The 24,624-nt window shown below is 45.9% G+C and overlaps 1 protein-coding gene across 1 annotated transcript in view; it reads right to left on the bottom strand.

The window, feature by feature from the left end:
- Positions 1–818: 818 nt before the first annotated feature.
- mtnr1al (melatonin receptor type 1A like) overlaps positions 819–24,624 on the bottom strand; it is a 55,029-nt gene continuing 31,223 nt past the window's right edge. Inside the window, exon 2 of the mRNA XM_026185229.1 lies at positions 819–6,389. Within this exon, the coding sequence (XP_026041014.1) occupies positions 5,620–6,389 (770 nt within the window). The 3' untranslated portion in view covers positions 819–5,619. The remainder of the gene's footprint in view (positions 6,390–24,624) is intronic.

Genomic DNA, 24,624 nt, shown 5'->3' with positions numbered 1-24,624 from the left:
TCATACACTGGTGTGCTTGACTCCTTTCACAGAGTTTTACAGAGTAAATACAGGCAGTGGCTCCACAGCTGAGGTGAACAGCTGACTGACAGCCAGATTAAGCACTCTGGTCTGATGACATTGAGTGACTGTCCCAATGGTGCCATGTTGACGTCCACCTCTGGCTGAGTTCTTCCTCCCACAGTCCACAAACATGCTCATTGTCTGTAGGCGTGAGTGTGATAGCTGTCTGTCTCTGTGACAGGTTGGTACCTGTCCAGGTATAGCTGCCTCTTGCCCTGTGACAGCTAACATGGGCTCCAGCCTAACCTTGACCCTGAAGTGTGTAAGTGTAAGGAGATGCCTGGATGGATAAATTATGGAGGAATCACTGCTGTGTTTGTAATAAATAGATCTAAGAAATATTTCCTGTACAGGATGCGTTGTTTACAGGATCACGTGTTCTCTGTGTGAGCTCAAGCCGCCGGTCATACATGAGACCTTGATGAGGATCAGGTCCTCGTTACCCAGCCGTCATTCTGTTTCTGATTTATTCAAACCCAGTAAAACTGAACTTGGGCAACATGGCTGTCAGCGAGGTCAGTTTTGATTCAGGGTGTGTGCTGGCATGCAAGGATCCTTCAGCTGCTCGCTGTTCATCAGCAGGCGCCTCTCCTGAGTCCAATAATGATCTAACCTTGTGAAGCTGAGGAGCACTTTCTGCATCGGGGGGTCAGTGCATTAAAATTTAGATCACAGCCGACGGCATCGTGAGAACTTGAATGCTCTATGAGGTAACATGAGAGCTTCGTTAGCCGGCTGAAGCAGGGATGGGGAAAGGGGTCTGATGAAACACGTCATCTCTGTTGTTGGAAACTCGAGTTTCGCTCACATTGCATCAGCTCCAGCTGTGCTCCAGGTGTTTTCAGGTTCTCAGTTTGCTGTGCTTCAGATTTGAATCTAACAGGTGTGGCTGCTGTTTTCGACTCACCTGTGCTGCCGGCATTTATTTCCACTCACACCTCACCCTGTTACTTCCTCCTGCTTATCTCACTTCCTTTTATCTCTCCATCTTCTCTTTGATTTCTTTCCTTCACCTGTCCTCCTGGCGGGGAGGTGATGGCTGATTGCCGTCGTTGCTCACGGCGACAGCTCCTCCAAACTGACAGGTCACCCTTCTGATCTTCCTGTTGCCACAGCAACAGACTTGAGATTACACAGGGTGATGTGGTGATGGGCCGCGTGTTGAAGTGCAGAGAGACAGATAGCTGTCAGTGTGGCTCGACTGAAATCACACAAAGAAATGTGGAGGGAAGTGTTTCCTTTTGGTCTGTCACCACAGCAACAGCAACTTTTTAACTGCTGATGAGCGCTCAGTAACCTGTATGTATTTGACCGGCATCAGCTTTTAAATATTGACCGGTATTTTAAAGCAATTAAAGTTTGGAACCAGCAGATGGATCTGAGGTTGTTCAGACTGCGATCAGTTACTGGCACCAACTCATCGATCAATCACAGAGGTTGTTACCAACTCGATAACTTAGCTATGAGTTATCAGTTGAGATATGATGTGTTCATTTGAAAGAGGCAGAACTTGTAATCAGTCACAAATGTGGACAGGTGTACCAGCAGGAGAGAGAGATTGACTTTATAAGAGAAGAAGAAATAATAAAATGAGTGCGGTGGCTGCAGACAGAGCAGCAGCGTGTGAGGAAACCAGAGTTAAACCTTCATGAACATAACGATAGACCGGATCAGTGTCTCTGTGAGCGTGCTGTTTCTGTGTGAAATAAAGCGAGGAGGCCAGCGGCTCACACTGAAAGTTCTTTTATTAAGACATGGATTTCAGGTGTTGCTTGGTTTCTTTTGTTTCATCGACATTACAAACATTCAGAGGAAACATTCTCCACGGCAATGTGCAAAACAGCGTGAGAAAGGAAAACCAGAACATTGTCATTCAGAGCAACCGGCTGCCGCTCGGCCTTCACATCCATTCTGTTTGTTTAAAACTGATCCAAACACACAAACAACAGCAAGCTTCATTGATTTTTAGCACAAAAAAATAAGAGAAATACGTCTTTAGATGTACACAGCTGCAGGTAATTCAGGTAAAAAAAAAAAAGAAAGCCAATAACTGTGCTTCTTTAAACCCTCAGTGGGCCAATTAAACCTGCCGCTGTCCTCATCGAGCTGCGCTATCTTCCAAACATGAGTATTGATGAATTCCACTTTATTCGTTTATGTCATCTGTGCTTCTTTCTTTTATTCACAGTCGTGTTGGAGTCTGTAACTGCAGATTCCTCAGATCCCAATCCGATCCAGCATCGATCCACGGGTGTCCTGCCAACAGCCAGCTGGTTGTCATTAGAAGGAATTTAGGTTTTTACATTAGCTTCACCTCTCAGACTCACTGTAAGTGTCTGTGGAAGCTGGTTAGATTAGTCCAGCTTCATCTGAGAGTAACTGCTTCCCGTCATATTACTATTTATTATCTTAGATTCATCTTTGGAGGTTGATAAAGTAAATAAAACTTGCAACGCAGAGGCAGCAGAGATATGATAAATCCCACAGGTCCCAGATCTGCACCGAGGACGGGGAGGATGGCTTCTTTTTACGTGGTGTCAAAAAGAACAAGACGTTGTTATGTTAAACTAGTCTAAACTCCTGTTGGTCTTCAATTAATGTACTTAATTCTTGGTCAATTTATTTTCTCTGTTTCTTGGACAGATGTGAAGACTCACAGCAGCTCATTGAAGATTTCCTGTGAGTTCAGATTATTTGTCAGATGCCCTTGTTTTACCTGTATATTACCTGCCTGCGCTTACAAGACGTGAACACAGGAACATTTGGCTTTAAACTTCAGACCTTGACTGACTTTGAACCGGCAACATCTTGGCACAAAAAACAAACAAAACACACACAAACACGCTGTCCCTCCAACAGCTGTCCCTGGTGCCATCGAAGGGTCCTCAGTGGACCCATAAACTGGTCCCAAAACATGCACGCACGCACGCACGCACGCACGCACGCACGCACACACACACACACACACACAGTGAGCTTATTAAAATAGGACCAAAGCACAGGCAGATTATCACAGCTTATTAATACATATGCAACATTCATCTTCAGCTCCCCAGCAGTATGAAGCACAGTGACATGTTCAGAATACCGTTACCATGATTTAATCACTCGTGCCTGTTTCTCTGATGCTTGGCTTGTGTTCAGACTCGGTGTGTACAGCAGACGCACTCATGCGACTGTGAGGGAACACTGATAGTCTCAGGTTGCTGAGCTCAGACTGGCTTTGGTCATGTGGGAGGACACAGCGGTACACAGACACTGTGTTTTCATCCTTTTGTCTCCGTCTGTGTTTGCAGAGGGTTGCACACGGACACACCGTGCAGGCAGTGCAGAGAGGCTGTGGCACACCTGTGCCGCTCATTCTCAGGAAGAGGAAGGTGATGATGCAATGAAGGGAGACAGTCTCAGAGTCAGCCTCTCTGGAGCATATTGTACCCCCTGCCCCTCTTCATATTCATCACACTGTCCGTTCAAACTAAATGTTTGAGTCCTGAAAGCATCATTGCAAAGTTACACTTAACAGCAGAAGGACAGCGAAAGAACATTTTACTGCTTTAAATTAAAAGTGGATTTTGATTAATGACACTTTTAACTTTCAGGCCTCACAAAGTCAAAAAAGCTTGTAGCCTCCTAAGTGCCCTGGCAGCAGGTCTGGGGATGTTTTGCACTCTTGCACATGTTTGTTTCACCATTTTCTGACACGTGTTTTTTGCAGGAATCTGGGCACTAAGACTGTGGATGCACGACTCACACAGGTGGATGTGGTGAGGTGTGGCACTTCTCAGACTCCACCTTGCACTGAGTTTTTTGTTGGGATCTCAGAGCTTTAAGCGTGTGTGGTCATCCATGCGTCATCTCCCAGCTTTTGGCCCGACAACTAGAACTGGAAGTCAGAGTAATTATTACTGTATCAGTATAAAAGCACAGCATAGTGTTTCCCCCACAAAGACTTTAATGGGTTACTAACAACCCCACGAATACACGGGGTACTTTATTTTAGTATTTTTTATTTGCATTTTTAAAGTATCGTTGTTCACTGCCTTGAACTGCAGCTGTCCATGGTAGTCTTTCTTCTTCTCTGTGAGATGTAGAGTCAGAAAATGCCGCAGGTGGAGAAGTGAGCTGCTAAGCTGAGCAGAACCAGGACTGCCAGCTGCAGTCGAAGGCAGTGGAGCCAAGGTTCGGGGCTTGAGACAAACGCACAGGTAGCTGCTTATAATGCTCCTTTCTAAAAGGACTTGGTGATTAAACCATTTGCAGGTGACCTGAGCACCTTCTAAGTGGTAAAAATTTGCATACACATGATTCCATTGATGTCATGACGGCCACCAGCTGAGTGCAGGGAACTCTGTGATGCAGGAAAACGAAACGAAACCCAAACCATGGCTGCTAGAAGTGATGGATTTTGTAAGTGATGCTGTTAATGTTTTATGATGAGCTACTTGAAAAAGTGTTCCTGTCTTTTAACTTGAACAGCAACTTTTCAGACTTCATGTAAATTTTGGGGCTCGTTATTAGAGCTGAATGACAATGAAGTCACTAAACAGCTGTTTTTATTGGATTACATTACACAACAGCTGGTTGGTAAAAACAGGTGAACTCTGCAACATTTCTATCACTCTGCAGTCATAGACGCATGGACACCTTAGTTAAGACTAGGTTTAAGTTGGGCTGGTCTTAACAAATATCAAGTTTTAGTTAGGACCAGTCTTGCAGGAACCAGACCCATATCATGGAGTACTTTTATGCTTCATACTGGGACTCTTAGTCCAAAGCTGAAGTCACTGGACAAGTCGTCCATCGTCCCCCTCTGTCCTCAGTGAGAGTTTGCTACCTTCTTACATAGATTAGTTATATTACAAGTAAAATATCCCAATCGTTGTTGTGCACACACAGAGTCTCTCGCAGCCTTAATGTTCAAAAATGTGTCCCACCTTAAATGATTTTGCAATTTTAAAAGTATATAATGCATCTTCATTCTCCTCAAAGCCGATTTGTCATCTTCGTCGTTATCTTCGTACTTCGTAGGAACAGGAACAGCGTCGACGTCTTTTAAAAAAAATCACAGTGTCAGAGCTCTGCCTTGAATCTAATTCACAGAGGATGCTATTCAACTCAGTGACCCCACATTTAACTTAATTATGTTGCTAATTAAACACAATGAATTATGCTCTCATCTGAACATTAAGTCACGACTTCATTACCCAAGAAAGTCAGGATGAAACACATTCCCCAGTTAGGAGTGCTTCCCAAGTTCTGGCCTCTCCCTTGCTCTCTGCATTCTTAGTCTCCTTGTTTCCCTGAAGGCATCACTGATAACTCTCAGTGTGGCAACATTTATTTCACTTTGTCTGCTCTTCATCTCTCCTCCTGCAGCTATTAAAGCGCTCCTATTTTTCTCTCCCACTCAGTGCTCTTGTTGTTCTCCTTCCACTGTACCTTTATTTGCTTTCTTTCCATTTCATCAGTCCTGTTTTATTTTCCTGTCAGGGTAAAGTTCTTTCTATCTTTCATGTCATTAAAGATAAAAATCTCTGCATTTCCAAGTATTCCATCTCAGCAGTGGAACTTGAAGATGATGAGGACGATCCTCTTGTACTCCTTCCTGAAGTTATGGTTCAGGACACCGTAGACGACGGCATTGAGGCAGCTGTTAAAATACGCCATGAAGTAGCTGGCTGTGAACAGCCACTCTGGGATGGCACGGCCCAGCGTGGAGTCCACTGCCACCGCCAGGCCAATCAGGTTCAGCGGCGCCCAGCAAACAGCAAAGAGCACGAACACCACAAACATAGTGAGGAAGTTGCGGAGGTCGTGTGGCTTGATTTTAGGTCTCGAGTCTGGCTTGACCCGCCGCCTCACCTGGATGACCAGAATCCAGATACGCAGGTAGCAGTAGCTGACAATGCCAATGGGCAAGATGAAGTGCACCACCACCACGGCGATGGTGTACAGTGAACTGACGGACTGGGCGAAGGTGCAGGAGTAAACCCGCGGGTCGTACTGCAGCGACTCCACAAACCAGTTGGGGACGATGGCGAGGATGGTGAGCGCCCAGACGAGCACGACGTAGCACATGGTGTTGCTGTTGGAGAAGAGCTTGTCATACTTGAGGCTGTGGCAGATGTAGCAGTAGCGGTTGATGGCGATGCCCGTGATGTTAAAGATGGAGCCAATTACGCTGAGGCCCATGAGGAAGCCACTGATCTGACAGTGGATGTAGCCGGCAATCCAACCGTCGTTGAAAATGGCAGTGAGCACCAGCGGGTAGGGATAGATAGCAACCACCAAGTCAGCGAAGGCCAGGCTCACAACAAAGGCGTTTCCTGTAGAGCAAGAGGAGGATGACAAGCTGTCAGTATAAAATAAGTTAATCCAAAAATCTTTCAGGCAGGTCGTCAGCTAGATAAGTCAGATCGACGCATTCTCACTGCCAACTCATCACATGCTGATACCTGTAGGACTCGTCATCATATTTTACCGTTCATCACACTTGTGGACACACCTTAGTGTTACTTTTCAGACGCGGTGGCAGACACACACGTGGAATCACACAAGCATTTGAGTCTGGTCTGGGCATTACATTAGTAAGAAGTACTTAGACTGAGTTTGGGCTATACTAAGAGATTTACTACAAAGATTGAAACACGGGGTACTGCACTGCAGTGGTTTGAATCATATCATAGGACTGCTTTCTTCCATTTTCGCAGTATCTCTAAAATTAGAAATATCCTGTCTAAGAGTGACGCTGACAAACTAGTTAATGCATTTATTGATTCTAGGCTGGACTACTGTAATTCATTATTATCAGGATGTCCTAAAAACTCCCTGAAAAGCCTTCAGTTAATACAAAATGCTGCAGCGAGAGTACCGGCAGGGACTAGAAAGAATATTTATCCTATATTGGCTTCCCTTCATTGGCTCCCTGTTAAATCCAGAATTTAAAATCCTGCTCCTCACATACAAGGTCTTATATAATTAGGCCCCATCTTATCTTAATGACCTTATAGTACCATATCACCCCATTAGAGCACTTCGCTCTCAGACTGCAAGTAGTCGTTGGAGTTTTCTTTGTATTAAAGTAAAACAAAGTTCATCCATCTACCACAAACTTCTCCAACATTTCCTTTGTTGCCCTGTGACAGTGATGATCCAGTGGTGTCTTTTCGACATGTTGTAGGGTTTCAGACCACTCTACTTTCTAGGCTGTGAAATAACTCCACTGTGTAAAAGACACGGGGGAATATCAGTTATGTACAAAATGTCCAATGGCAGTGGTGCACTACCTTATAGTACTAGTGCGACACTTGTCATTATTCATTTTCAAAGTTGTTTTAGGGGACAAACCAGAAGCTGAGTAGTTTCATCATAAGGCTCTCCAAACCTCATCACTGCTGCTTTAATGGCTCCACCATCATTCAGGCAAATTAATACTGCTGTCCCGAGCTGCTCTTGCGCACTTCCATATAGAACTTGTCAAAAGAAATCTCCTAATAATGGGCTGTTGCTTCCAGCAGAGGCATAAACATCAGTTTTGAGCCACAGTTGCAACTGATAAATTTTATTCCAATTTATCAGCTCCTTGTTCGGCCGACTTCTCTGACAATAAGAAAGCTGGGGCTCGCTGATGTGCTGTAAAGGTCTTTCTCCCACACGAGGAAATGAAGTTTGAGGGCTTGATTTAAGAGTTTAACATTTACCTGCCGCCCCGAGTGAATCGTGCTGCATTTCAATTATATTTTCCCACGGCTGAAGCCATTGTACCAAGCTCCCAGCATTAAACTGTCCTGCCTCTGAGCAGCATTATTATTACTGCCAAGTTTCCTATCTCACATACAGACTGTTTACCCCCAAATGTAATGAAGCAGGGTTAGTCTGCACATCAGCCGCCTTCTACTCTCCAAAGTTTTTCCTGAAGCCGTCCACCCAAAACCAGCTGCTGGTTGGGAGTAATTTAATACTTTTCCACATCCCGTCCCGGCTCATATGACCAAAAACAAACACACGGAAGTGCTACCTGTAGCTTCACTCACACAAGCAGCAATTTAGCTGAAGAAAATGCTGCCCAGTGCTATTTCTGTTCTGTTATTTATTCTGTTTATCGACGCTGATGAAGCGGTGGTTTGTTCAGTTTGGCAGAGTATCTGAAATGCGCTGTTTAAGCGCCTCCCTCCTTTAAGCGTACTTTTCTTCTGATTGGCTGCCCCATGCAAAGAGAAAGGTTGAACAGCGAGTGGGTTCGAGGTTACCGTCGTGCATCAAAGTTAAGCTAAAGAGATTTTCTGTTCCGGTCCAAGCTTTCTTTAAATGGAAGTTCAGTTTGGTTATTTACAGTGAACGGTTTGACAAAGAAAGACGACTGGGTTTTCTGATTGATAGTGGAAGCAGAAACTCCAAGCCGTGTCATCCTCAACCTCCCAGTTACAAAAGATGACTTGCAGGCTCGAAGCTTATATCGCAGAGCGTGCAGTGAGAGCGGGGCTGTCGATGGAGGTGGCTTTAATGACACCGTCTCCTCCCGTCATTCAGTATTTATCACCATCCCCATTACAGCGACGCTCTGTATTCTGGAAGGCGACTCTGTGTCTGTTGCAGGTCACAGAGGGAAAGTTAGCAAAGATCTGCAGCTGCGAGAACAGACACGGCCTCATTAATTGCCACTCAATAAGTATTAGTGTCAGGGTTCTGGGCCATGTGGCCCAGTGTTTGAGATCTAAAGCTAAGATGGTGCCGGTGTACGTGGCTTGCCGTCCTCGGCTATATCTGCTTCGCTGCTTTTTACCCTCTCTACACTCTTTATGGACCTTGGCATTGTATTTTTTATCCTTTTAGTTGTATGCTCATCTAATGGCTGTGCACTGATTACATACGACAGGCAAACACTTTTAAATCTAAGACTCTCTCATTCCTCTCGGCCTGATCCTTGCTGGAACCTGGGTGACGCCACCGCGCCCCGACCGGACCCTCCAACCGGACCCTCTGACCGGACCCTCCGACCGGACCCCATGACCGGACCCTCCGACCGGCTTCCTCCACCTACCTATTCCGAATCTACACAAGAAACGCTATAGGAAACACGGTAGAAGGAGCTGGCATGTGGGTAGCCTGGATATTTTGTCTTCTTTCCCTCCTTCCCAGGAGTGCTCTGATGCTAAGTTGCTCACCCACCGTTGGATCTGCTCGGCCGACCACGAAGTCTACCCTGCCATTCCTGTGGCATGTTTTCCTGCTTGGGTTTGGATAACATCGCTCCAATGCAGCGTTTGCCGAAGCAACCTAAGTGTCCTATGATGCACCACCCTAGGCGACTTAGTCCCTAGGATACGGATGGCATTGCTTAATGTCAGGTCGCTGGTCAATAAGACCTTTCTCTTAAATGACTTCCTCTCCACTAATGGGATTGATGCTTTATTCCTGACTGAAACCTGGATTCGTCCTGGTGAGTTCATCCCTTTTACCAAGGTTCAAGGTTCAAGGTTCTTTATTTGTCACATGCATAGTTATACAAGTATAACACACAGTGAAATGTAGTCTGACACGCTCCTCGACATGTGCAAAAATTGGGGGGGGGGGGGGGGGGGTGTAGAGGAAGAACATTATATATATATATATACATACATATAGTATATACACTGGGTGAATGTGTACCAAACTTCTTCCATCGGACTGTGTCGCTTTTAGCTCACCAAGGCTTACTGGTAGGGGTGGCGGCGTAGCCTCGGTCTTTAAAAATTCTTATGGTTTCATAAAAGGTAGGCACTCATCAACAAATACACGTAGATTACTTAATTTGATAGACTACTCATACAGTAAAAACCTAGAAACTACAATAATCTCTTTAGACGCAGAAAAAGCATTTGACAGAGTTAACTGGAAATTTTTATTTGCAACTTTACACAAATTTGGTTTTGGATCCTCTTTCATAAACTGGTTAAAAATATTATATAATTCCCCAACAGCTTGTGTCAGGACAAATGACCAGACATCCTCCAGCTTCTGTCTCTTGAGGGGCACCAGGCAGGGATGCCCACTCTCCCCTTCACTGTTTGCAATTTTTATTGAACCACTAGCAGCAGCAATTAGACAGAATTCAGTAATTAAGGGCATAAAATGCAAGAACGTGGAACATAAAATCAGCCTTTATGCAGATGATGTGTTACTTTTTCTCCAAAACTCACAAACCAATATCTCTGGGGTGATTGAATTGATAAACTCTTTTGCAAGAATATCAGATTACTCAATTAACTGGTCAAAATCTACAGTCCTACCGATTAATTGCTCCCTCCATAATTCCTCTTCTACACCACTGCAATCGGGAAATATAAAATATTTAGGTATTAATGTTTCTCCCAAGCTTGCAGATCTAACTAAATTAAACCATATCTCACTTTTAAAGAAGGTAGAAGATGATCTGGCTAGATGGAAATGTCTACCCATATCACTCATGGGAAGGGTTGCTGCTATAAAAATGATGGTCTTACCAAAAATAAATTATTTATTCTCAATGATCCCAACTAAACCGCCACAAGATTGGTTCAGATCTCTAGATTCATGTATGTCCAAATTCCTTTGGAAAAATAAACCCCCACGTATAAGCTTAAAAACACTGCCTCTGCCTCAATTTTATCCCACAACTTAGACATTCACATTACTCACACTGCCTCTCCCCACCGCAGGGAAAAGGGTAACACCACCTGGGTCTGGGTGCAGTTCCCCCCTCCAGGGGCAAGGGTACCTAGACCCGGTTCGTAGAGTACGCTTGGGGAGTGTGATCGTGTGTACAGCGTCTCTTCATGTCTGTCTCCACGTTGGTTGAGTGTTGAGTAAGTGCACATGAGAGCACGAGGGTGGGAATGGATGTTTGTATCTGTGTGTGCCTGTATGTCTGTGTCTATATGTCAGGTTGAGTATCAGACGCCACCTCTCTGGGGACATCTCAGGCCCTCCAAGGTTTGGAGGTCTATCTCCACCCACCACCACTTCCCCTGCCAGTGGTGGACTCCCTCAGATATCGGTGCGTTGGTGGTTCTTTGTGTCTGGGGATGGGCGTCCAGGTACACACCGGCTCACTCCTTGGCGGCCGCTCATCGGGGCCTGGAGCCTGGGGCTCGCTCGGGCCACTTCGGAGGTGGGGTGCCCCCGGCCTCTCGGCCTGGGGCTCGGTCACTCAGGCACAGCTGGCTGTTCCTTTGGTTTTTAAGCATGCTGTAGTCCACCCGATTCTTAAAAAAAGAAACTCTTACTGTAATGACCTTTCAAACAACAGACCGATCTCTAAGCTTTCGTTCTTGTCCAAGATCCTGGAGAGACTAGTTCTCTCCCAGCTCCAGGAGTACTTGGACACGAACAATATTGCTGAGAAATTTCAATCTGCCTTTAAGCCATTGCATAGCACTGAAACAGCGTTGGTTAGAGTTCTTAATGATATTCTTGTAATCACTGATACTGGACGCTCTATGGTCCTAGTTTTACTAGACCTCTCTTCGGCCTTTGATATGGTGGACCATAACATTTTATTACTAAGACTTGAGCACACTGTGGGTATTAGAGGCACTGCCCTCGACTGGTTTAAATCATATCTTGCTGACAGGTCCTTTTCGGTTAACTTGGGCACCTTCTCCTCTTCCTCTGCTCCGGTCTGTTGTGGTGTGCCTCAAGGATCAGTTTTAGGCCCTATTCTCTTCTCATTGTATTTGCTCCCTCTAGGCGCAATCTTTGAAAAATACAGTATCACCTTCCACTGTTACGACGATGATATACAGATCTATTTTCAACTTACTGACGACCTTGCTGTGTCCCTACACTACTTTCAAGAATGCATGCGGGAGGTCAAAGAATGGTTCCTGTCATGATCCGGAGTCTGCGACTCCGTGTTTGTTTAGTTTATTAGTATTCTGTGGTTTTGGTTACCTTGGGTGTTTATACTCTTCTGTTTCATGGTTCATGTTCCTATGTTCTGTGTCCCCAGTCTGTGTTAAGTTGGTGTGTTATGTCATTGCGTGTATGTGTTTCCTGTTTTATTGTGAAGGTCTGCGTCTTATGTGAGTGTTTCTGTTTGTCTCCCTACTCTCGTCACGTGATCACTCCCAGCTGTGTTCCCACCTGTATGTAATCTCCCTGTGTTCTCTGAGTGTATTTAAGTTGTGTCTTCTGTCATAGTAATTGCTGGTTCGTCTGTGTTGTTTCCCCTCGGTCTCCCTGCGTCTTCCCGTATGTATTTCTCCGGACCTCCCTGCATCCTCGTTTCTGGTTTGTCTTATTAGTTTACCTAGTTTAGGTTTCCAGTTTCATGTTTTGTCGCCACCGTTGTTTGTACTTACCTACCTCTGTGAATAAACACTCACCTGCACCAGAGCTGCCGCCTTTTGGTCCCTTTCTACAATTCCACACGGCTTGCCCCGGCAATCCGTGACAGTTCCTGAGTAATTATCTTGTTTTAAATGATAAGAAGACTGAGATTGTGGTGTTCAACAGTAAAATCCCTTGTGCCCAACTCTGTGCTGCCCTGGGTTCCTTTGCTAGCTTTTCTTGTGACTATGTCAGTAACTTGGGTGTACTGCTGGATAGCTCGCTCAAACTCGATAAGCAAGTGTCTGCTGTAGTGAGATCTAGCTTCCACCAACTGCGCCTTATCTCTAAGGCTAGGCATTATGTTCCGCATGAGGAGCTGGAGAAGCTTATTCACGCTTTTGTGACCTCCAGGTTGGATTATTGTAACTCCTTGTACTACGGTTTTCCCTCTTCTCTTCTTCTTAGACTGCAAACAGTCCAAAATGCAGCAGCCCGCCTTTTGACTGGTACCAGGAAATTTTGCCCTATTACTCCTGTTCTAGCTAGCTTGCATTGGCTGCCCATAAAGTACCATATTCAATTTAAAATATTACTCCTTACATTCAAAACTATTAATAAATTAGCGCCAAGTTATCTTAGTGAACTTCTCAAATCACATATTCCTGCTAGAACACTTAGATCTGCCACTCAAATACTTCTGACCCAACCCAGATCTCGACTGAAGTCCCGGGGTGACCGTGCGTTTGCTCTGGCTGCCCCGGTACTATGGAATACCCTTCCTCTCGACCTCCGCGCATCTGATTCCATTGCACTGTTCAAATCACGACTAAAAACACACTTATTCAATCTTGCCTTTCCCTCTAGTTAATATTTCTTTTATGATTTCATATCATGCACTTTTATGCTCATTTAAATTCTTGTTTGCTCTGTACCTGTTGCTTTCCTATGTATCAGTGACAGCTACCTGCTTGCATACTTAGTACTTGCTTTGGTCCTATTTCTATTATGTTCCTTCTATTCTCTATGTTACTTGTTAAGCACCTTGGCATACCCTTGGTTTTTAAGTGTGCTTTATAAATAAAGTTTATTATTATTATTATTATTATTATTCTAATGTATATTTTTGTATCCCCATGTTGTAGTGTAACACATCTAGTTGTTTTCTAGTTTGCAGTTTAATCCTTGGTTTCTTAGTCCCTTTTGTCATCTTTCCCTGGTCCGTGCGTCTACTTGTCATGTTTCATGTCTGTATGGCTCTTGTTGTCAAGTTCATGCCATGTCTATGTCTCTGTGTTTCCTGTTTTATTTTGGAAGAGTCTGGTGTTCTTTGTTCATTGTAGTTAGTGTTACTCTCCCCTGTATTGTCATTATGTTTCATTCTAGCCAGCTGTGTTCTCGTGTGTCTCCACTTCCCCTGATCACCTCATGTGTGTATTTAAGTCCTCAGTCTTCCTTTGTTCATCGCTGCGTCGTCTGTTCTACTTCCCACATGTTACGCCAGGTTTCAGGACTCTGTGCTGGTCATGTCCATGTTACTTATGTGAGTCCTGTTCATAGTAGTCTCCATCATGTGCATCGTTGTCACCCTGTCTTCGCTTTCCCTGCTGTCTGAGTTAAGTGTCAGATCTTAGTTTTCCCAGTTCAGCTTCTAGTTTAGTTTTGCCTCAGTGCTTTCTGTTGTTTGCCACGTTAATCAGCCCAAATAAAGGCTCGCTTTTCGTTTCAAGTTCAGTACTGTCTCCTCGTCTATGTCTGCACCTGGAACCTCACACTCCCACACAAGCTCTGTCTTTATTACTGTGTTTGCCCTTTGCAATGCCCCTCCTGTTGTGTTACCTGGCTCTGTGTTGTTTGGTAATAGGTGAGGAGAAAAGGATGTCGGACGTCCTGTTGGAGATATTTTTAATTATCTCTCCAATAATGTGGCTGCTCTGCGGTATGATGAAACAAAGACAAGTACTCAAAGGAGCAGACTTGCAGATGTGTTTCTGCCTGCTGTCTAATATTTGGGATCCTTGTGCATGAATGCAAAACTGAAGAACACCTCAGAAACAGGTACTTGGTCTAAAGCGCAGAGATAAACCTGTATTCTTTCTAATGACCAGCAGGGGGCGACACCTCCAGTTTCCAAAAGAAGCCTGGCTGTATGACCCTCTGGATGTGTGAACCTTCTGTCCGTGACCTCAGGAAACTATGATTACTTTAAAATTTATTGATCATGTGACACACCTTACCATCAAAAATTCTGGAGGACATTAAAGGTCGTGGGCTTTTCTACACAGCAAATTCAAAAGTGTTAAATGTTTTGGTGTTAATAGTCTTCTTGCAAAAGTAGAGTTAATTTTACTCTAAGCGGAGTCACATTCTTTTAATGTAACTCTGAGGTGTAAAATGATAGTAGTTAAAATCGAGTGTTAAAAATGAGTGTTTCTCTGTCAAATCTGGAGGTGTTACAATGGAAACATTAACTCTTGACCTCTTAACTCTGAACTCCTTGTTACGGCTGTGGCCATAAGAACACTGTGTGGGCTGTTTGTTCTGTGTCTCTTTACTGTGCTTAAGACTCTCTACAGGTACCTCCCCTAATGAAGAGTAGTGAGCTGATTGGACCATGGAACAGGTGACCACATTCAAAAAGCCGCTCTGACAGCTCCAGAGAGAGAGAGAGAGAGTGTGGAACGAGCGAGTAGCCTGACAGCCGTCGCAGTCCTGACCCTGGTTTTCCCAGCCTGCGTTTATCTTGTGTATTTGTGGGAGTGTGAATTGTAAGCTTAGGCACTCGTGGGCTGAAGCGGAAGGGGTGAGCTGCCTTTTCTTTTGGAATCGTTTTCTCCTGTTTTCTTGGTCAGGGAGCGAGGGATAGCTCTGTCATTTGTTTGTTCTTTTTTCTTTCTTAGGGTTTAGTTAGTCTTTTCTGGTGGGACTTAGTTGGTTTTGTTTATTATTTTGGCCTGGGCTCACCCCGGAGCTATGCTTCTTGTCCTTAAATAAAATCACTTTTTTACTTACAACTGGTTTGGATGTTTGGCTTGGGAACCAGGGCGGGGATTTGGTCTCTCTCTCCTCCAACCTTATGTGCGTCCCTACCCGCCTAGACTAGGGGCGTAACATAAATGGGGGCTCGTCCCTTTTCGTTCGTGTGATTGGTTCGTTTCCTTTTTGCGTTTGTGGTGGGGGGGAAACGTCGTGCGCGAGTTTTGCGGCTCTGGAGTGCGCGGATGCGGTTGGGTGTCTGCGGTGTTGTGTTTTCCTTTTTCGCTTTGCTCGTGATGTCGTTTGACATGGATGATTTTGCGCAACGTCCCTCCATTGAAAAGTTGGAGCGGTGCACAAAAGCAGATTTGTTGGTAGTGGCTAACTTATTCAGGGTGGATGTTCCGTTGAATGCTAAGAAGGCGGAAATTAAACACTGTTTGGTGGAGAGACTGGTGGACAGGGGAGTGTTTGGGGGGCAGAAAACCTCGCCGAGTGGGTCTGGGAGTTTGGAGACGGCAGTGGGGGCGGAAGCTGCTGGGGCCGTCCCGAAGCCTTCCAAGGGGCGGATGCCGTCGGGGGCGGAAGCTCCTGTCGCCATTCAGTCTCCTGTATTTGACCCGGCTGGCCAGGTTGGGGCGGGTTTGGTGACGGAGGATCTCAGGCTTGCCCTTCGCTTGAAGGAGGTGGAGTTGGCGGCTAAGGCTAAGGAAGTCGAGCTCATGCATCTCCGCATTCGAGCTATGGAGCTTGATCGTTCTCGAGCGAGTGACGCTGCTCCCGTTCCTGTAAGTACACTCCCCGACACTCCCACCATAGACCAGTTTAACGCTAGCAAACAGGTTGTTTTGGTACCTCCTTTTAGGGAAGGAGAGGTTGACTCATATTTCACTGCTTTTGAGCGCATCGCAACCACTTTAAAATGGCCAAAGGACGTCTGGAGTCTGTTGCTGCAATGCAAATTAATGGGAAGAGCGCAGGAGGTCTGTGCGAGTCTTTCTATTGCGGACAGCTTGGATTATGAGGTTGTCAAATCCACTATTTTGCGGGCTTATGAACTTGTCCCAGAGGCGTATCGACAGAAGTTTCGTGCCTGTCGCAAGTTTGATAGTCAAACGTTTGTGGAATTTGCACGTGAGAAAACTGTCTTATTTGACAAGTGGGTGGCTGCCAGTCACGCGGAGGACTTTACTCAGCTAAAGGAGTTGATCCTGCTGGAAGAGTTCAAGACATGTCTCCCTGAAAACATTGTCGTGTATCTTAATGAGCAGAAGGTGGGGTTACTGTCTAAAGCCGCGGTCCTTGCCGACGAGTTTGTGTTAACTCATCGTGCTGCACTTTCGACAGAGCGCCGTGAGTACACTTCCTCACCTCGTCCTGTCAGAAGTTATAGGGTTTCCCCTAAGCGCCAGACACGTTCTGCTGCTATTCCTATGTCAGATCGCAAATGTTTTTATTGTCATGAAATCGGGCACCTCGTTGCTGCTTGCCCATCACTACAGCGCAGGGAGCAGGCCAACACGGTGAGGAAGCCGAAAAGTGTGGGTTTCGTTCGTTCTATGTCAGCTTCCACTTCACCTAGCAATGGAGTGGGAAGTGAAGGCTTTGATGAGAGCTACCGCCCTTTTGTGTCGGAGGGGTTTGTTTCGTTGAATGAAAAAGAGGAGGATCGGGTGCCGATCATGATTCTGCGTGACACTGGGGCCGCGCAGACTCTTATTTTGAAGGGTATTCTACCTTTTTCTGATGACTCTTTTTGTGGTTCGGATGCTCTTGTCTGGGGTGTAAAAATGGATGTACTACGTGTGCCATTGCACAATGTGTTTCTTCAATCGCCGCTCGTTTCGGGTTCGGTACCGGTTGGCGTGCGCGACCAGTTGCCAGTGCCCGGAGTTGCGATGATTCTGGGGAATGATTTGGCTAACGGAAAAGTGTTTTCTACCCCGAGAGTGGTTGAGATACCGGTGCCTGATATTTCATTACCTAACCCTGTCGCTGAGGAGCATTCCTCCTCTGTTTTTCCTGCTTGCGCGGTAACTCGTGCGCATAGGCGCAAGTACGGTGACGTGGATTTATCTGATTCTTTTCTCTGTGCTGGTGGTGGTCCGGAGTCTGAATCTGAAACCCGTGTTCCACTGACGGGCGACTCTGAGGCGATGCTGCCTATTAGCCCATCAGTGACACCTCAACTGTCTTTGGAAATCAACAAAAAGGAGTTGGTTTCGGCACAGCAGAGTGACCCAACTCTTGTGAGTTGTTTTTCCGCGGCCAACTCTAGCGACCAGTACCCTCGTGTTTATAGTGTCGAGGATGACGTGTTGATGCGTACTTGGTATCCGCCTACAGCTGGTGATTTGGGTTGGAATGTGTTTAAACAGGTTCTGGTGCCTCAACAGTACCGACCCAAAGTTCTTGGTCTTGCCCATGACAGTTTTTCTGGACATTTAGGTATTAGGAAAACCTATCACCGCATTCTGCGTCATTTCTTTTGGCCAGGATTGAAGAATGACGTCGCTCAGTATTGTCGTTCTTGTCACACCTGTCAGATTAGTGGTAAGCCTAACCAAGTCATTCCACCCGCTCCATTACACCCTATTCCAGTTTTAGGGGAACCTTTTGAACACATCCTCATCGACTGCGTTGGTCCGCTCCCTAAAACAAAATCGGGTCACCAGTACCTCTTGACTCTGATGTGTGTTGCTACCCGTTTTCCCGAGGCAATTCCGTTGCGCACCCTTAAGGTTAAACCAGTTGTTAAGGCATTGGTGAACTTTTTCTCTATCTTTGGTTTACCAAAAGCTGTTCAAACTGACCAAGGCTCTAATTTCATGTCTAGGATTTTTGCTCAGGTTTTGCAGTCACTTGGCATTAAACATCGGAAATCTAGTGCCTATCATCCGGAGTCGCAAGGTGCGCTCGAGCGGTTTCATCAGACATTGAAATCGATGATGCGGAAATTTTGCCTTGAGTCTCAAAAGGAGTGGGATGAGGGGTTGCCGCTGCTTCTTTTAGCAGTGAGAGAAAGTGTGCAGGAGTCGTTAGGATTTAGCCCTGCTGAGCTGGTGTTCGGTCACACAGTGCGTGGCCCCTTGCGATTGCTTAAGGAGAACTTCCTGTCCGACACTGTTGCCCCTAAGGAAAATGTGTTAGACTATGTGAGCTCTTTCAGAGAGCGTTTGCATAAAGCGTGCGCAATTGCACGGGATGCTCTCAGTGCAACACAAGGTAGGATGAAGAGGAAGTTTGATGTGAAGGCTGTGCAGCGAAAATTTGAGGTTGGTGATAAAGTTTTAACACTTTTACCAGTCCCTGGATCTTCCCTCCAGGCCAAGTTCAGTGGTCCGTATACAGTGCAGGCGAAATTGAGTGACACGGATTATGTCATCGACACCCCAGAGCGAAGGAAAAAGTGCCGTGTGTGTCATATTAATATGATGAAGCCCTACTTTGCTGGTGGTGTGTCAACAGTTGCGACTGTGGGGGTGCCGGTTTCCGAAACTCGGTATGACCCAGTAGGTGACGATTTGGTTTTCGGTTGTGCTGTGGGCTGCGCACGACTTAGGAATTCTGAAATCCTACGTGATTTAAGGTCACATTTAACTGGGGTAGACGATGATGTCCGAAATGACGTGTGTCGGTTGATTGAAAATCATCCTAATCTTTTCTCGGACACTCCATCCTGTACCACCGTGTTGGAGCATGATATCGATGTGGGGGACCATCCTCCAATCAAACAGCATGCCTACCGGGTGAATCCCACTAAGCGTGCTCTTTTCCAGACAGAAGTCTCTTATCTGTTGGAGAATTGTCTTGCTGTCCCTAGCTCTAGTGCGTGGAGTTCCCCATGTCTCCTAGTGCCTAAAGCGGATAAGACCCCACGGTTTTGTACAGATTTTCGGAAGGTGAACAGTGTGACCAAGCCTGACTCCTATCCTCTGCCCAGAATGGAGGATTGTGTTGATAGGGTCGGTTCTGCGACCTTCGTTACCAAGCTGGACTTGTTAAAGGGCTATTGGCAAGTTCCCCTAACATCACGTGCGGCTGAAATCTCTGCTTTTGTTACTCCTGACCATTTTCTCCAGTACACTGTCATGCCTTTCGGGTTGCGCAACGCTCCCGCCACATTTCAACGGCTCATGAATATCGTGCTGGGCGGCGTCTGCAAGTGTGAAGTGTATTTGGATGACATTGTCGTCTATTCAGACACCTGGTCAGAGCATATGGAGACACTCACTGATGTGTTCCATCGCTTGGAAAGGGCATCCCTCACCCTCAACCTCGCCAAGTGTGATTTTGGTAAAGCCATGGTAACGTACTTAGGAAAGCAGGTGGGTCAGGGGCAAGTGCGCCCTATCTCGGCCAAAATCCAGGCCATACTGGATTTTCCTGCCCCTCAGACTAGGCGTGAGCTTCGCCGTTTCCTCGGCATGGTGGGCTACTACCGGAGTTTCTGTCAAAACTTCGCGGACGTGGTCGCACCTCTCACTAGCCTCACTAGTGTGTTGAGACCTTTTGTGTGGACCTCTGCGTGTCAGAGTGCGTTCCGGGCTGTTAAGACTCTCCTGTGCAGTGCGCCAGTGCTGGCCGCCCCTGATTTTGCACGCCCTTTTAAGTTGGAAGTGGACGCCAGTGCAAACGGGGCAGGTGCCGTATTGCTGCAGGAAGACCATCATGGTGTGGATCACCCAATCGGCTATTTCTCAAAGAAATTCAATGTCCATCAGCGAGGGTACAGCACGATTGAGAAAGAGGCCCTCTCTCTGCTGTTTGCATTGCAGCATTTCGAGGTGTATGTCGGTGGCAGTCCCTCGCCTGTGATTGTTTATACCGACCACAATCCCTTGGTATTCCTAATGCGGATGCGGAACTCGAACCAAAGGCTGATGAGGTGGTCCCTCCTGGTGCAGGACTTCAATTTGGAAATCCGTCATAAAAAGGGCACAGAGAATGTGTTAGCGGATGCCCTATCCCGTGTTTTCCCTTAAACATGACTGTCCAAAACATCTACAAAGGAGATGTCTTTGATTTTGGGAAGGGGGGTGTTACGGCTGTGGCCATAAGAACACTGTGTGGGCTGTTTGTTCTGTGTCTCTTTACTGTGCTTAAGACTCTCTACAGGTACCTCCCCTAATGAAGAGTAGTGAGCTGATTGGACCATGGAACAGGTGACCACATTCAAAAAGCCGCTCTGACAGCTCCAGAGAGAGAGAGAGAGAGTGTGGAACGAGCGAGTAGCCTGACAGCCGTCGCAGTCCTGACCCTGGTTTTCCCAGCCTGCGTTTATCTTGTGTATTTGTGGGAGTGTGAATTGTAAGCTTAGGCACTCGTGGGCTGAAGCGGAAGGGGTGAGCTGCCTTTTCTTTTGGAATCGTTTTCTCCTGTTTTCTTGGTCAGGGAGCGAGGGATAGCTCTGTCATTTGTTTGTTCTTTTTTCTTTCTTAGGGTTTAGTTAGTCTTTTCTGGTGGGACTTAGTTGGTTTTGTTTATTATTTTGGCCTGGGCTCACCCCGGAGCTATGCTTCTTGTCCTTAAATAAAATCACTTTTTTACTTACAACTGGTTTGGATGTTTGGCTTGGGAACCAGGGCGGGGATTTGGTCTCTCTCTCCTCCAACCTTATGTGCGTCCCTACCCGCCTAGACTAGGGGCGTAACACTCCTAGAGGGGCTATGACACCAACAGAGTAAATTCACAGACTCCGCCCCCAGCACGGCTCCAATCGAAGCTGAAGTGAAGCCGTTTCAGAACATTTTGCTCTACATATTTGAGTTGTTTGCCATGCTTGGTAAGTCCATCCATCCATCCATCCATCCATCCATCCATCTTCATCCGCTTTGTCCGGGGCCGGGTCGCGGGGGCAGCAGCCTAAGCAAAGAGGCCCAGACCTCCCTCTCCCCAGCCACCTCCTCCAGCTTATCCGGGGGAATACCAAGGCGTTCCCAGGCCAGCCGAGAGATATAATCTCTCCAGCGTGTCCTGGGTCTGCCCCGGGGCCTCCTCCCGGTGGGACATGCCTGGAACACCTCACCCAGGAGGTGCCCAGGGGGCATCCTTGTCAGATGCCCGAACCACCTCAGCTGGCTCCTTTCGGTGTGGAGCAGCAGCTGCTCTACTCTGAGCCCCTCCCGGATGGCCGAACTTCTCACCCTATCTCTAAGGGAGAGGCCAGCCACCCTTCGGAGGAAGCTCATTTCTGCCGCTTGTATCCGCGATGTTTCAATCATTTCTATTAGCTTTTCCTTCTGTGGCTCTTTGGAGTTGAGACAAAGCTGTGTGAAAGGCATTAGCCATGTTGCTCGGTGATAGCATAATATTCTGTTTTAGCTAGCTGAAAGGTATTGTTTGCGGGCAAATACCACAGCCTTGAAAAAAGCTTGCATGTGAATTTTCAGTCAAACTTTTGGTCAAATACACCTAAAACAATGTGCAGAATGTAAATGTTGGTATAATGGTGCTACTTGAAGCCTGAAAACGATCGCCCATTAAAAAAAAACGAGCAAACAGCAGTAGCAGACGTCCTGACTGGGTTCTACGTTAGCATAGATCCCTCCAGAGTTTTGTGTACACGGTTTAGGTAAAAATGAAAAAGGTTGAGGTTTTACATTTAGTTCAGTATTACCTGTTGCCTGTGTCCTTGTCTTTTGGGAAAATATTTTACACAAGTAATGGCTCAAAGAGGATTCCTTTTTTTTTTTTTTACTGTGCTGCAATTGTTTACTGGATTATTTGTGCCATTAATTAGTGTCAACTAATTTTTATTCAATCTCCGCACAGGATATGCTTGTGAAGATGGAATATGGGGGAGAGCAGAAGTGCGTTGAAGTTCCACAAAGGGATGAATGAAGGACATGCATATTGTATTGAAGAAATAAGTGATGAGAATGCTGTTATTTGCATTTACCATGTCAGACCTTTTGATAAACAAAATTCTAATGAAAGTGAGAACATGTATACTGTTACATCTTTCAGAAAATGTTTTGAAATTGTGGTGCACAGTTCAGAATAAATGTTTTTCAAAAACCAATGCGTCTTTTTAGTAAATGTTTATTTCCAAAAGAAATTTCTAGAAGTTCAGAACAGTAAAATTCCCACTTTTTAGAATGAATTAGAAGATAACTCTTACGTAGTTAAACTAAAATACTCTTTGAGAGTTAATATATAAACTCTTAACACCAAGTGTTAAATTATCAACTCCAGACAGATTTGGTGTTTAACACTAAATCAGAGTTAATGTACCAACTCTCCAAAAAGAGTTAAATTAACACTCTCTGGTGTGGACCCATATAGACACTTTAATAGTGTTGAAATCAAATCCGACAGTGTTAATTTGGACATGCTGGATTTGCTGTGTACCCATTCGATTAACCTCATAAGAACATTGTGTTAAAGACCAAGAAGCTGCTGTCAGGACTGAGTATGGACTGAGTACGGATAATGAAGAAAGGTTTTTTATTGGAGGACAAAATACTGACAACCTGGCTCAGGGGGTTGGGAAGCGTATCTGTAACCGGAAGGTCGCCGGTTCGATCCCCGGGCTCTCTGTCCTGGTCGTTGTGTCCTTGGGCAAGACACTTTACCCTACCGCCTACTGGCGTTGGCCAGAGGGGCCGATGGCGCGATATGGCAGCCTCGCTTCTGTCAGTTTGCCCCAGGGCAGCTGTGGCTACAACCATAGCTTGCCTCCACCAGTGTGTGAATGCGAGAGTGAATGAATAGTGGCATTGTAAAGCGCTTTGGGTGCCTTGAAAAGTGCTATATAAATCCAATCCATTATTATTATTATTAACCTATAATATGCAGAGAACACCACTTTGATAGCAAACAGCTCCCAAGACGAAGAACAAAGAACCTACTCAGCACTGTTTAATGAGAAAGCCAGAACAAGGGGATGCTACTCCATATGTCTTAAACCAAAATCCTGATGACTGAAAACTACAAAGATGGCAGCTTCCACATATATAACGATGAAAAAGAAAAGGTCAAGAACTTTAATCTGCCAGGATCGATAATTAATCATTTGAAATCAAAAGAAATATCGCAATGTTAGAGCAACGATGAAGTCACCGGATAAAGTCTTCAAATCTATAGTACAGTTTTATTTTCTCTACGCTCACCTAGAGCTGTGAAAGCTGAAAAAAGAAAACAGGACAGTCAATGAATCCGTGTTTCAGAAATGTGGAACTCTTGACAGATTTTATCAGTACCATGGATGCCCAAAGACCGACAAATCAATGTTGGAAGAAATAAAGCCAACAATGCCTGTGGAGGGCAAATAATGAAGCTAGAACTCAGTTAATTTTCACAGGAAAACAACAGTTATTGGAAAAGGACATCATGGTTGGAAGACCAGAAGGAACAAGGTCCCGAGGAAGACCAGCAATGCTTTGGTTGACCTCCATTATAACAACGACAAGAAGAACTCAATTAATCAACAGTGACCAATATCCAATAATGTCCTGCTGAAGCAACGTGACGCCGCTTTTAGATCCGGTGATGGTATGCAGTACAGTGCAGCCAAATCTCAGTTGAAAAGAGGCATCAGAGAGGCCAAGGCAGCGTACAAGAGAAGGATCGAAGACCACTTCACCACCAACAACTCACGACAGGTATGGCAGGGAGTTCAGCACTTAACCAACTACAAACCTGGCAATACCACGTTGACTGAGGATAACGCGGAGCTTGCAGAGGAGCTGAACCACTTCTTCGCACGCTTTGAGGTGAAGGGACCAGAAGCAGCAGCAGCAAAAACATCGGACAGCAGCAGCCCAAGCCTCATAGTGCAGGAATATGAGGTGAGGCGCACACTGAGGGCAGTGAACCCCAGGAAGGCCACCGGACCAGATGGGGTAACCGCAAATGTCCTAAAAGAGTGTGCAGACCAGCTGGCTGGGGTCTTCACTAAGATCTTCAACACTTCACTGTCCCAGTCCTGCATCCCGCCGTGCCTAAAGTCAGCCACAATTGTCCCACTGCCAAAGCGTACTAACATTAGCAGCCTCAACGACTACCGACCAGTTGCTCTAACACCTGTTATAATGAAGTGCTTTGAGAAACTGGTCCGACGTCACATCATGTCCTGCCTGCCACCCACACTCGACCCGCTCCAGTTTGCATACAGAGCTAACAGATCAACTGAAGATGCCATTGCTACAACGCTCCACACCACCATCTCTCACCTGGAAGTGCAGGGCCGTTACGCCAGGCTGCTCTTTGTTGACTTTAGCTCTGCTTTCAATACGATACTCCCGGACAGACTAATAGATAAACTGCTGGAAATTGGACTTCCTTCCACCACCT

Source organism: Astatotilapia calliptera, chromosome 2, assembly GCF_900246225.1.
Source record: "Astatotilapia calliptera chromosome 2, fAstCal1.2, whole genome shotgun sequence".
NCBI lineage: Eukaryota > Metazoa > Chordata > Actinopteri > Cichliformes > Cichlidae > Astatotilapia > Astatotilapia calliptera.
This window is presented reverse-complemented; position numbering and strand designations above follow the sequence as displayed.